General features: G+C 47.9%; 1 protein-coding gene across 1 annotated transcript; it reads right to left on the reverse strand.

Annotated features, from left to right (window-relative positions):
- Positions 1–1,249: 1,249 nt before the first annotated feature.
- rpusd2 (RNA pseudouridine synthase domain containing 2) lies at positions 1,250–10,599 on the reverse strand. Its single transcript, XM_068039693.1, has 4 exons — positions 9,988–10,599; positions 7,376–7,590; positions 4,356–4,652; positions 1,250–2,811 (listed from the first exon to the last, which is right to left on the reverse strand). Exons 1-4 carry the CDS (start codon positions 10,220–10,222, stop codon positions 2,047–2,049), a joined length of 1,512 nt encoding a protein of 503 aa, XP_067895794.1. The 5' UTR covers positions 10,223–10,599; the 3' UTR covers positions 1,250–2,046.
- Positions 10,600–12,139: the final 1,540 nt, after the last annotated feature.

A 12,139-nucleotide genomic window follows, 5' to 3' on the forward strand; every position in this document is an offset into this window, starting at 1 on the left:
GTAACTGGCAAAAGCCATGGCAGCATCAGGAAAAACTTTTTCAACTGAGGCCTTCAAAAGAGAATTAGATAGTTATCTGAAAAGAAAGAATGAACAGGGTTATGGGGAGAAGGCAGTGTAATGACACTAAGTGAACTGCTTACTCGGAGAGCCGGTGCACACACGATGGGCCGAATGGTCTGCTGTGTTGTAACAATTCTGTGATTTTGTGAAGTGCCAGGCAATAAGGATCCTCAACAACAGAATCTAACCACATCCCCTTGATATTCAGTGGCATTACCATCATCGAATCCTTCCATTAACATTCTGGGGGATTACTACTGACCAGAAATTCAACTAGACCAGCCACATAAATGCCACGGCTGCTAGCGCAGGTCAGAGGCTGGGAATTCTGCGGTGAGTGACTCACTTTTTGACTCCCCAAAGCTTCTCCATCACCTACACAGCACAAGTCAGGAGTGCGATGGTAACCTCTTCACTTCCCTGGATGGGCGCAGCTGCAACATTGAAGTAGATCAATATCATTCAGGACAAATCAATCTCTCATTTCATCACCTACATAATTCTGATGTGATTGCCACATATGCAACAGTAGACACACTAGGTAGATGAGCTACATACAAATATTTATGTATATTAAACTATAGTGGTTGTAGGGATTAACTAGGATGAGATCAGGCTGAGTGCTGAGAGGGGTAGGAGTCAACTCTGGACTGTGGGATGATGTGAGTAAAAATGTTAATGAACAGGACCCATTCATCTGAATATTGAAGGAGTGTAGGGGAAGAATAGCTCTCTGTAAAAATATAGAAGAGAGATGAGAGTGAAGTCCATGTCTGACAGCTGTGGTCAAAAATGTAGAGAACAAACGCACACAGAACAGTAGCTGCACATGTGCACTTGGGAAAAGGAAGCAGCAACAACACTTGGCATAGTGATGTGAGAGAAACTAACTTATGGCACATGAACGAAATGTGCTTATGTCGTAATGTTACAGTCAAGACATCACACCTAAGAAACCTGTTGAGCGCAGTGTTTGAGAGTAGAATTCAGGCCCAATCACATCACTGCTGCATGCAATGGGTTATATCAATATTTCAATCAATAAAATATTAACCAGACATCTCAGTATTTCCTCATTCTCGATCTTGTATGAATGAAAAGGATACATGACTATCCTATAAACCCAACACTGTATCTCTCCCATTCTATCTGCCCCCCTGGTATCTCGCTGTCTCCACTGCCCATATTATTTTTGGCACTGCTTTATTTCATTTTACTTGGTCAGATACAGTAAACAAAATCCAAACAAAGAACAGGAACTGAGGGAAAATCATAAAATGCTGTTCAACAATCAAAGATCAGTCGCAATGGTTAGTAAACATCACTGATGTGTATCTGCACCACGTCCAGTCAGATTACAGAAAGGGTCCTATCAGGAGTACATTATAGCAATAGTCAGTGACAATGTTATTGTGTTAATTTCCTACCCTCCTCTATGGGGTATGGGCTCATGGGCACTGGCCATTACCACTCCCCCAGACTTTACTCAAGCAGCCACCATTCTTCAAGTACAGATTCGCAGATAGGATATTGAACTGCAGAGGCCATCACAGCCAAACCCAAACCTGTCTTCATCCAATGCTCATGCTGATATTTCCCAGCAGAAACAGGAATTCTGGATTTCCCTTTTCCAAACCATGCCGTAAACTCTCAATCAGATGCAGAGGCCAAGTGTAGCAGCCCAGGGTCATCCTGTCTTAGTCAATCAGCTTATAGCGAGGGTTGCAGCAGACCAACAAAACTAGCACTCAGACTGCATGCAGAGGGTATGTGTCTTCAATAGAACTTGCCTATATAAACAGCTTGATGCCTCTCTCTTCATGGAACTGACTGAACATTAAGAGACCTGCATTTATGAGGCACAAGCCTTCACTTCCAGCACCTCTCTCTCACACCCATTTAGTAGCTGAACATTCAGACTTGCACCCATCTGTACACTTGGTACAGGTTTTACACACAGCGGTTGGGTTTGCGGTCAGTACTTCAGTCCTCCTGCCAGTCAGCAGCAGCCCACCAGGGCAGCGTTGAGCAGTACTCCCAGTCCAGCCCTTTGTAGCGCAGGGCATGCAGGTACATTACCAGGTCCTTTGCAGATGGGTCCTTCCTAACCAGCTTGCACTCGCCACACAGATGGTCCTTCACAATCACTGGCGTCTCTTCCTGGCCACTCGCTGTGTCCTTGGTTACTTCCAAAGAGCTGCCGTCTTCTGCCTTCCCCACTTGCTCCTCAGCGACTTCGCTGTTCTCGTCTATAGTCCTTACAATTGCATGGACTTCAGTTTGGCTACTGAGTTGCAGGGTGGAACTCTCTGTGTTGTCCGTGCTGCCCTCCTCCACAGCACAATGGTGATCTGCTTCCGGGAGATCCAGAAGATCCAGGCTTTCTTTCAACTTGTGAACATCCACCAATGCCTTCAGCAGCTCATCGTCCGTTTTGTTCACCTTCCCTCCTTTCCCCCTGTGGGGTCCCCAAGCCTCAGTATTGTACACGGGGTCATTTACAATGGGGTGACCCAGATACTGGAGGTGGACCCGGATTTGGTGGGTGCGGCCAGTGTAAGGGCAGCACCGCACGACGCTGGATGTGCCGTTGTAGCTCAGTTTCTGGAACAAGGTTCTGCATGGTTTCCCTGTGGGGTCCACTCGGCACACACCGACCTTGTAGGAGATGACTAGGATGGGCTCCTCGCACGTGATTTCACCGTCTGGAAACTCTCCCTGCACTCGGCATACATATTCCTTCTGCACCTGGAACAAAATGGCACCAGTCAGCTTAGACTGTAGATCAGGGTCTGGACACATTGGAAAACCACTGCAGGGTGACCGACGTTTGAGATCATGGACCCCAGCATGGCCCAGTTCTTCCCCATCTCTGTAACTTCGACCAGCCTTAACCACCACCTCCCTCTCTCAAAACTCAAAGCTCCTCTGACATTAGCCTCTTGTGGTGGCTGTGCCTTCAGCCATCTCAGCCCCAGCTCTCTGGAATTCCCTCCCTGAACCCCCTGTGTCACTCCACTTCCCTCTCCTTTATGATCATTCTCAAAACCCAGCTCTTTCACAAAGCATTTAGTCACTTCTAATATCTGCTCCTTTACCTCGAGACTATTCTTTGACTCAGTCTCTGGAGCACATTGGGATGTTCTTCCACTTTAGAGACGCAATGCCAGAGTGAGGATGCCCATTAACGAGCTGATGTTGTGGTGGAACGCGGTTAACGGGTAAAAGGCACACTGCTGGCACAGTGTCATCCAGAGTGTGGATGTGCTGCTCAAAGTCTACACACAGGCTTCTCAAGAGGTCGGAGTAGGGGCTTGGAGAGTGCGGCCATGGAGCTCACTACCCTCCCCACCCCCGCCCCACACCATGGTACAGAATTGCTGGTGTACCATTCTTCATTACCTCTCCCAGCTGGTCACTCTTTGTGTGGGTCTATACAATGTTAGCAGCTGTTCAATAATGGAAGGCATCACAGTCAAGCCCAATCGTTTCCACAGCCACAGTGATTATGATTGGGAACCCTCCCTAGTCCAGAAGCATCAAACCCAATGGTAGTGCAACTAAGTCAGTGTCAGCACTTTCTTGTCTGAGACAGCAGGTTGTGGGTTTGAGTCCCACTCTAGGACATGAGCACATAATCCAGGCTGACAGTTCCAGTGCAGGGTTAGGGTTAGCTCGTTAATGGGCATCCTCACTCTGGCATTGCGTCTCTAAAGTGGAAGAACATCCCAATGTGCTCCAGAGACTGAGTCAAAGAATAGTCTTGAGGTAAAGGAGCAGATATTAGAAGTGACTAAACGCTTTGTGAAAGAGCTGGGTTTTGAGAATGATCATAAAGGAGAGGAAAGTGGAGTGACAATAGGGGAGGTGCTGCACTGTCAGAGGCGCCATCTTTCAGAACAGACGTCAAACTGAGGTCCTGTCTGACCTCTCAGGGGAGCTCTTGCAGGTGTTTTGGCCAATATTTTATCCCTCAACATACATCAGTCAGACAGATTAATTGGTCATGATCACACTGCTATTGGTGAGAGCTTGCTGTGCACAAATTACCTGCTGCATTTCCTTCATTACAACAGTGATTATACTTCAATAGTATTTAATTGGCCGTAAAATGCTCAGGGATTTCCTGAGGTTGTGAAAGGCGCTATAGAAATGTGAGACTTTCTTCCTTACCATCGACCTGGCAGAGAACAGTTAACTTATCCCAGATGGAGATAACCTGGGGCTCAAATCCTTGCAGCCAACATTGAGACTTAGCCCGAGTTGCTTCACAGATCTTCCTCACACTGTACCTGTCTCTCTCGGACTTGCTGATCCATTTTCTTGGAGACTGCAAGCGTCTTGGCAAACATGAGGACCCCAGAGGCGAGCCTGTCCAGCCGATGGATGGTGTGCAGTTCTGTCAAGCCGTGCTCCTTACCCAGGATAAAGATGACAGTGTTGTGTCGGAATCGGCCACAGGGATGGACTGGGATGGAGGCCGGCTTATCCACCACAACTACCTCCTGGTCCTGGATCAGAATCTCAATTCGCTGAGCAGTGACAGGGGGTTCGTGTCTGTGCACCGTGTTCCTCATGAAATCATTGTTCTAGAAGATGGTGAAGGAAACCATTAATACTGGTGAGCATTGCTCCTTCGAATTTTTTTTTTGCTGTGCACTGCCTGTTGGTTACACCGCGCGGTACGTTCTGGATTGCTGCGCCACCCATACAATTTAGTGGAAATGCAAGTCGTTCCTATCCAGCTCCTTGCATCAATCAGCCCTTGCTGGCTCAATCAAATGGCAACTTCACGGCTCGGAGTCACCACTCAGGAACCTAGTTGGACAGTGACCAAGCACAGAGCAAGAGACAGACAGGGATTCATTCAGAGTGACTTTCCCTCCTTTCCCAAGAGCACTGACTCTGGCCAGGGAGGGATCCCACAGGCCTGTTTCCCTCTCCTTCCTGTAACTCATTCAACTGCATGTGGATAGTCCACCTTGCAAACTACCATCCCGTCTCCAACTCCCTTTCCTTTCCAAAGTCCTTGGTGCGGTGTTACCTCCCAAATTCACTTGTCCCAGAACTCCATATTTGAAGCCCCCATTAAGGTTTCCACCCCTGTCACAGTACCAAAACAGCTCTTATGAAAGTCACAAATTACATCCTCTGTGACTGTGATAAAGATAAACTTTCCCTCCTCGTCCTTCGTGACCTGTCTGCAGCCTTTGACATGGTTGACCAAACCAACCTCCTCCAAAGCCTCTCCACTGTTGTCCAGCTGGGTGGGACTGCTCTCACCTGGTTCCATTTTTATCTATCTAATCATAGCCAGAGAATCACTTGCAATGTCTTCTCTTCCTGCTCCTGCACCGTTACCTCTGGTGCCCCATCGAGCAATCCTTGGCCCCCTCCTATTTCTCATCTATGTACTGTCCCTTGGCGACATCACCTGAAAGCACACCGTTAGTTTTCACATACGCTGATGACACGGAGCTCTACCTCACCACCACCTCTCTCGATTCCTCCACTGTTGCTAAATTATCAGACTGCTTATCCGACATCCAGAACTGGAGAAATTTTTTCCAATTAAATACTGGGAAGATTGAAGCCATTGTTTTCGGCCCCGCTCCAAATTCTGTTCCCTAGCTACCAACTCCATTCCTCTCCCTGGCAACAGTCTGAGATTAAGCCAGTCTGTTCGCAACCTTAGTGTCACACTTGACGCCATCACAAAGAATGCCTACTTCCACCTCTATAACATCGGCCGACTTTGCCCATTTGCTGCTGAAACCCTCGATCGTGTCTTCAGTACCTCTAGACTTGACTATTCCAATGCATTACTGATCTCCCAAATGCTACCCTCCGTAAACTTGAGGTCATCCAAACCTCTGCTGCCCATGTCTTAACTCGCACCAGATCCTGTTCACTATATTGGCTTCAGGTCAAGCAATGCCTTGATTTTAAAATTCTCATCCTGGTCTTCAAATCCCTCCATGGTTTCGCAATTCCCTATCTCCAAAACCTCCTCTAATTCGAACTCTTTGCACCCTTGATTTTAATCGCTCCACCATTGGTGGAGCCTTCAGCTCCCTAGGTCCCAAGCTTTGGAATTCTCTCCCTAAACCTCTGTGCCTCTCTATCTCACTCTTCTCCTTTCAAACACTCCTCAAAACTTTCCTCTTTGACCAAGCTTTTGGTGATCTGACCTAACTTTGCCTTATGCGGTTCAGTGTCATACTGTGTTTTATAAAGCAACTGCAAAGCACCATGGGCCATTTTATTACATTAAAGGCGCTATATGAACACAATTCGCTGTTAGGACGTGCATCACAGACCGAGCCAGTCACGTCCACACTCGCACTGTTCAACAGTAATAATGAAAAGTGAGAACTCTAGCTGATATTGTTTATGCCCCCTGCACCCCAACCATAAACCATGCAAGGCAGAGGGAAGCTCTCGAAGGAGAAAGGAGAACTTTCTGCCCCACCCCCCCCCCCCCAGCTTAAAAGTTAGCAGTTAAATGATTAAAGCTCACTGACCATTAAAGAGTACATTAGGGCTTCCCCCGGTGGTCCTAGTGGATAAAGGCACTGGACAGTGGATAACTAAACTGTACACCTACTATAATGGCTATATAATAATACTTGTTTTAATTAATGGACAGACCTGGACACAAGGTGCATTTCCATTACGGGAGTTCAGCCAACGTGAGAATATTGAATCACTCCCGTGATCCCCTGTAAATACTGACACACTCCCAGGGTCCCCTGTAAATACAGATACCCTCCCGGGGAGCTCCCGCAGACGCCGACACCCTCCCGGGGAGCTCCCGCAGACGCCGCCACCCTCCCGGGGAGCTCCCGCAGACGCCGCCACCCTCCCGGGGAGCTCCCGCAGACGCCGCCACCCTCCCGGGGAGCTCCCGCAGACGCCGACACCCTCACGGGGAGCTCCCGCAGACGCCGACACCCTCACGGGGAGCTCCCGCAGACGCCGACACCCTCACGGGGAGCTCCCGCAGACGCCGACACCCTCACGGGGAGCTCCCGCAGACGCCGACACCCTCACGGGGAGCTCCCGCAGACGCCGACACCCTCCCGGGGAGCTCCCGCAGACGCCGACACCCTCCCGGGGAGCTCCCGCAGACGCCGACACCCTCCCGGGGAGCTCCCGCAAATACTGACACCCTCCCAGGGATTCTGCAAGCTCAAAGACTCTCCAGGTGCTGCCCCTGCAAATATAAATATGTGCCTGCTGAATCCAGTTAAGCACTGAAACACAACCTCTGACCTCCTTTCAAGAGCAACATAAAATACACTGACTGTACCTTTAAGACGGTGTTCAGGTCGGTGGGTTCCTCATTGAGCCGGATTCTGCCAGCTTTGGCAGCCTGGGTGTAATACTCAATTGGCTCAACCCTGAACTCCGAGCTAAACACTTCCCGCAGCGTTTTCCCAACCCAGCGCCCTTTGCAGTATGTCTGGAAGTCAAAATAGTAGGGAATCACCTTCCTCAGGTCATTCTCAAAGTAATACTGGGTCTCTGAAGGGCAAGAAGGGAAAGGAGCGTCACAGATCATTCACCAATCGCTGGCACATTTTCACCATCTACGTAGACAATGGATTGTACTCCTCTCCCACCTCTTAACGCATCCTTTCCAGAACCTGCTTTTTCATGCTGGGCCATGGGTCTGCAAACCAACACCGACTCCTTCTCCACACGAATTCCAAGACTGTCTGAGATATCAGGCTATTCAACTGTGAAGACACTACAGCTGAGTCTGATGTCCGCAAGCATGGGCGGGCAATTTGATGGATTGCAGCCCTGTCTGTTCACATCCCTCCATAACCTAGTACACTAATTCAGGATAGGCTAGGGATGGATTAGTGGCTCGAGGGATGGGAGGATGAACTAATTCACATCCCAAGAAGATTCGGCCCCTCACAGCTCCCTGTGGGTCAACAGCCTACGGATACTCACTATCAAGGCTCCTGCGGCCCAATTGACACAGAAGAAACCCTAGCAAAGCCAGCCGCTCTGGAGGGGAACACCAGCCACATGAACTAAAGCCCACCCGCTCGCCAGACTCACTCAGGAGCATGAAACAATATTATTTTATTGTGGTCAGTGTGGGCCCCGTCATCATCAAGTCAGATAACCAACCCTGGTCCAATGAGGAGTGTAGGAGAGCATTTCAGGAACACCAGGTCTACCTGATTGAGCTGTCAACCTGGTGAAGTTACAACACAGGCCTACATGCGTGCGAGACAGCGGAAGGAGTATGCTACAGACAGAGCTAAGCCATCCCACAACCAGTGCATCAGATCAAAGCTTTTAAGTCCTTCCACTTCCAGATGCTGGTGAACAATTAAACATCTAACAGAGGGGGTAAGCTCCATGGACATCCCCATCCTCAACAATGGCACAGCCCAGCACAGGTGCAAAAAGAGAAGGCTGGAGTGTCTATCTTTAGCTAGAAGTGCTGAGTGGATGATCCTTCTCAGCCTCCTCCCGAGGCCCCCACTATCACAAATGACAATCACAGCTCCGTGCGCTGGACACTGCAAAGGTTACAGGTCTGACCACGTACTGGCTACAGTGCTAAGGACTTATGCTCCAGAACTAGCTAGTTCTAGGCCCATTCATCTTCAGCTGTTTCATCAACAACCTTCCCTCCATTGTGTCAGAACTGGAGATGTTTGCTGATGATTGCACAGTGTTCAGTTCCATTCCCAATTCCTCAGATACTGAAGCAGTCTGTGTGCAAGTGCAGCAAGACCTGGACAACATTCAGGCTTGGGCTGATTAAGTGGCAAGTAACAATCGTGCCAGGCAATGACCATCTCCAACAAGATTGTCTAAATATCTCACCATAACATTCAATGGCATTACCATCATCGAATCCCCCACCATCAACATCCTGGGAGTTACCATTGACCAGAAACCTAACTGGACCAGCTATATAAATACTGTGGCTACAAGAGCAGGTCAGACTCCCTTCACCGACGTATAGTTGCACCAGTGTGTACCAGATGCACTACAGCAACTCACCAAGGCTCCTTCGACATCACCTTCCAAACCCGCGACCTCGACCACCTAGAAGGACAAGGGCAGCAGATGCATGGGAACACCAACTGCAAATAACACACCATCCTAACTTGGAACTACATCGCCGTTCCTTCACTGTCACTAGGTCAAATATCTGGAACTCCCTTCCTAACAGCATTGTGGGTGTACCTACCCCACATGGACTGCAGCAGTTCAAGAAGGCAGCTCATCACCACCTTCCTGAGGGCAATTAGGGATGGGCAATAAATGCTGGCCTCGCCAGCGATGCCCACATCCCACAAAATGATTCTTTTTTAAATAGTAATCCTAAAGATAAGGGGGTGAGTACAATAAAACATATTAAGATAAAATAACGAGGAAACAGATAAGATTATGGGAAGGAATAATAAAGTACCTGCGAAAAATAAAGCAGGTGCAATGAAAAATGAGAGATTAAATTGCCTTATAACAATACAGAGCACATCAGCAACAAAACAAGGGAGCATTTAAAAGTAAGGAAAGATGCAATTGGGATACTGGAGCCACGGCAGCAGAAAGGGCAGTGTTTTCAGTTAAAAGATTTTTATTAATTTGTTGATAGGATGTGGGTGTCATTAGCGAGGCAGTGGTGAGCCACCTTCTTGAACTGCTGCAGTCCGTGTGCTGTTAGAATAGGATTGCAGGTTATAGTGTACTTAAAAAGACTGGGATGGGAGAAGGGGGTGAGGTAGCTCTACATAATGAGAGCAGCAAGACGGGTCATTAACTAACCGAGAGATAGAAACAGGTTCCGCATGCACTGTCCCGCACACTTTGCGCATTATTGATTTGCGTGAAACAATTAGATTATTTTAATGCGCTCAACGCGGGGGGCCCGACCGCACACTTTACCCCTGAAGTGCTGATGACTGAAGCTGATACCCAGACTCTTCTTCTTGGGTGGGGGCACATAGCGGCCGCTCTTGCCCTTCTTGTTGCGGGGTTTTTTAGTCGGAGGTTGGCCGCTGCCCTGGAGCCCGACTCCCGGCTCCTCCTCGAGCTCTTTCCGCTTGTCGCCGCCGGCAGCTCCGCTCATCCTCGCACCGATCATCCGAACTGCAGACAGGCGGCAGCGTGGCCACCACATGACCACCTCGGCCCTGGGGGGCCTCGGGAAAGTGCGCCGACAGACCAAGAAAGCCGCTGAAACAGGGTGCCCCAAGATGTGCCTCAACAATTATCATTTATAACTTTCAGAAACAAAACTCACGCACTAGATCCAAACATCTCCAAACGGTAACCAATGAAGGTCCTCACTCCAGCAGATAGAAATATTAGAAGCTAAAGATGGCTATTCAAATAGATCATGGTTTATTTGTATCTTCAGTTCATCTACCTGGCTTTGCTCCGTATTCCTTGATACCCTCATCTATCCGTCGATCCAAGTTTTGACAACTCCAATTGATCCTCAAACTTTGGAGGGAAGGGAGTTCCAAATTTCCACTACCCATTGTCTGAAAAAGTACTTCCAGATTTCCCTAAATAGCGTTGTTCTAATTTTAAGGTTATTCCCTTTGTCCTGGAATCCTTCCACCAGAGGAAATAGTTTCTCACTATCCAGTCTATCAGATCATTTAATCATAAGCACCTTAGTTAGATCATGCACCTCTTAATCTTCTACATTCAAAGGAATAAAAGTCTAGTCTATGGAACCTGATCTCATCATTTAATCCTTTTAGCCCTAGTATGAATATGCGCTGCACCCCATTCCAAGGCTAATATATAATTTGTGAGGTGAGGTCCCGAGAATGAAATGCAATGCTCCAGATGGGGTTTAGCTAGCAACTTAACTTCAACTCCATTGTAATCTAGCCTCCTTTTTAATCTTTTTTTTTATATATATACACCTGTCCAGTAGCTTTTGGTGATTTCTGAACTTGAACCTCTTAAGCTCACTGGTCATCTACAGTTCCTAGCTGCTTACCATTTAGAAAATACTGTGACCAAGGTGTATGATCTCACAGCTTCCCACAATGAACTCTATCTACCATAGTTTCACCCAATTAATCAAGCAATGTCCCTTTAGCACTCTCTACTTCCACCTACACCAGTTACTCTGCCTAATGACAGATTCTAGTAACTTCCCTGCAACTGACAGACCCGTATTTACCCGCTTTCTTTCTCACCCTTTTAAACAACTTATATTTATATAGCACCTTTAGTGTAATAAAATGTCTCAAGGTGCTTCACAGGAGTATTATGAAATAAAATTTACGACATAAAGAGATGATCAAAAGCTGGGTCAGAGGTAGGTTTTAACGACCAGCTTGAAGGGAAGAGTGAGAGAGAGGGGTTTAGGGAGGGAATTCCAGAGCTCAGGGCCTTGGCAACTGAAAGGACAGCAACCAATGCTGCAGCAATTAAAGCTGAATATTCTCACGAGATCATAATTAAAGAGCAGAGAGATCTGAGGGTTGTGGGGTGCTGGAGATTAGACATAGGTAGGGGTGAGGCCATGGAGGGATTTGAAAACAAGAATGAAGCTGAAAAACAATAAAATTGAGGTGTTGCTTGTTTGGGAGCCAATGTAGGTCAGCGAGCACAGGAGCAATGGATGAACTGATCTTGCTGCAAGTTGGGAAACAGGCAGCAGTTTTGGCTGACCTCAGGTTTATGGATAGTAGAACAGGGGAGACTGGCCAGGACTGTGTTGCAATAGTCAAGCCAGGCAGTAACAAAGGCGTGCATGAAGGTTTCAGCAGCAGATAAGCTGAGGTGGGGTGGAGTCAGCAAATGTTAGAGAGGTGGAAATAGGTGGTCTTAGTGATGGATATGTGGTTGGTAGCTCAAGTATGTCACCAAGGTTGTGAACAGTTTGTTTCAGTCTCAGTTACCAGGCAGAGGAATGGATTCTGATGAAAGGTCACAGATCTGCAACGTTAACTCTGCTTCTCTCTCCAGATGCTGCCTGACCTGCTGAGTATTTCCAGCACTTTCTGTTTTTATTTGAGGAATGGATTCAGTGGCAAGTGATCTACTGCAATGGTTTTTGTCTTCCCAATGT

This window comes from Heterodontus francisci, chromosome 9, assembly GCF_036365525.1.
Source record: "Heterodontus francisci isolate sHetFra1 chromosome 9, sHetFra1.hap1, whole genome shotgun sequence".
NCBI lineage: Eukaryota > Metazoa > Chordata > Chondrichthyes > Heterodontiformes > Heterodontidae > Heterodontus > Heterodontus francisci.

Bases quoted from the DNA above. Each gene is read 5' to 3' on its own strand.
- rpusd2 (XM_068039693.1), bottom strand. From the start codon at position 10,222: ATGTGGTGGCCACGCTGCCGCCTGTCTGCAGTTCGGATGATCGGTGCG. The intron at 4,653-7,375 runs GTACAGTCAGTG...ACCATCTTCTAG, and splicing joins ACCTGAACACCGTCTTAAAG to AACAATGATTTCATGAGGAA. The intron at 2,812-4,355 runs GTACAGTGTGAG...ATTTTGTTCCAG, and splicing joins AGCAAGTCCGAGAGAGACAG to GTGCAGAAGGAATATGTATG.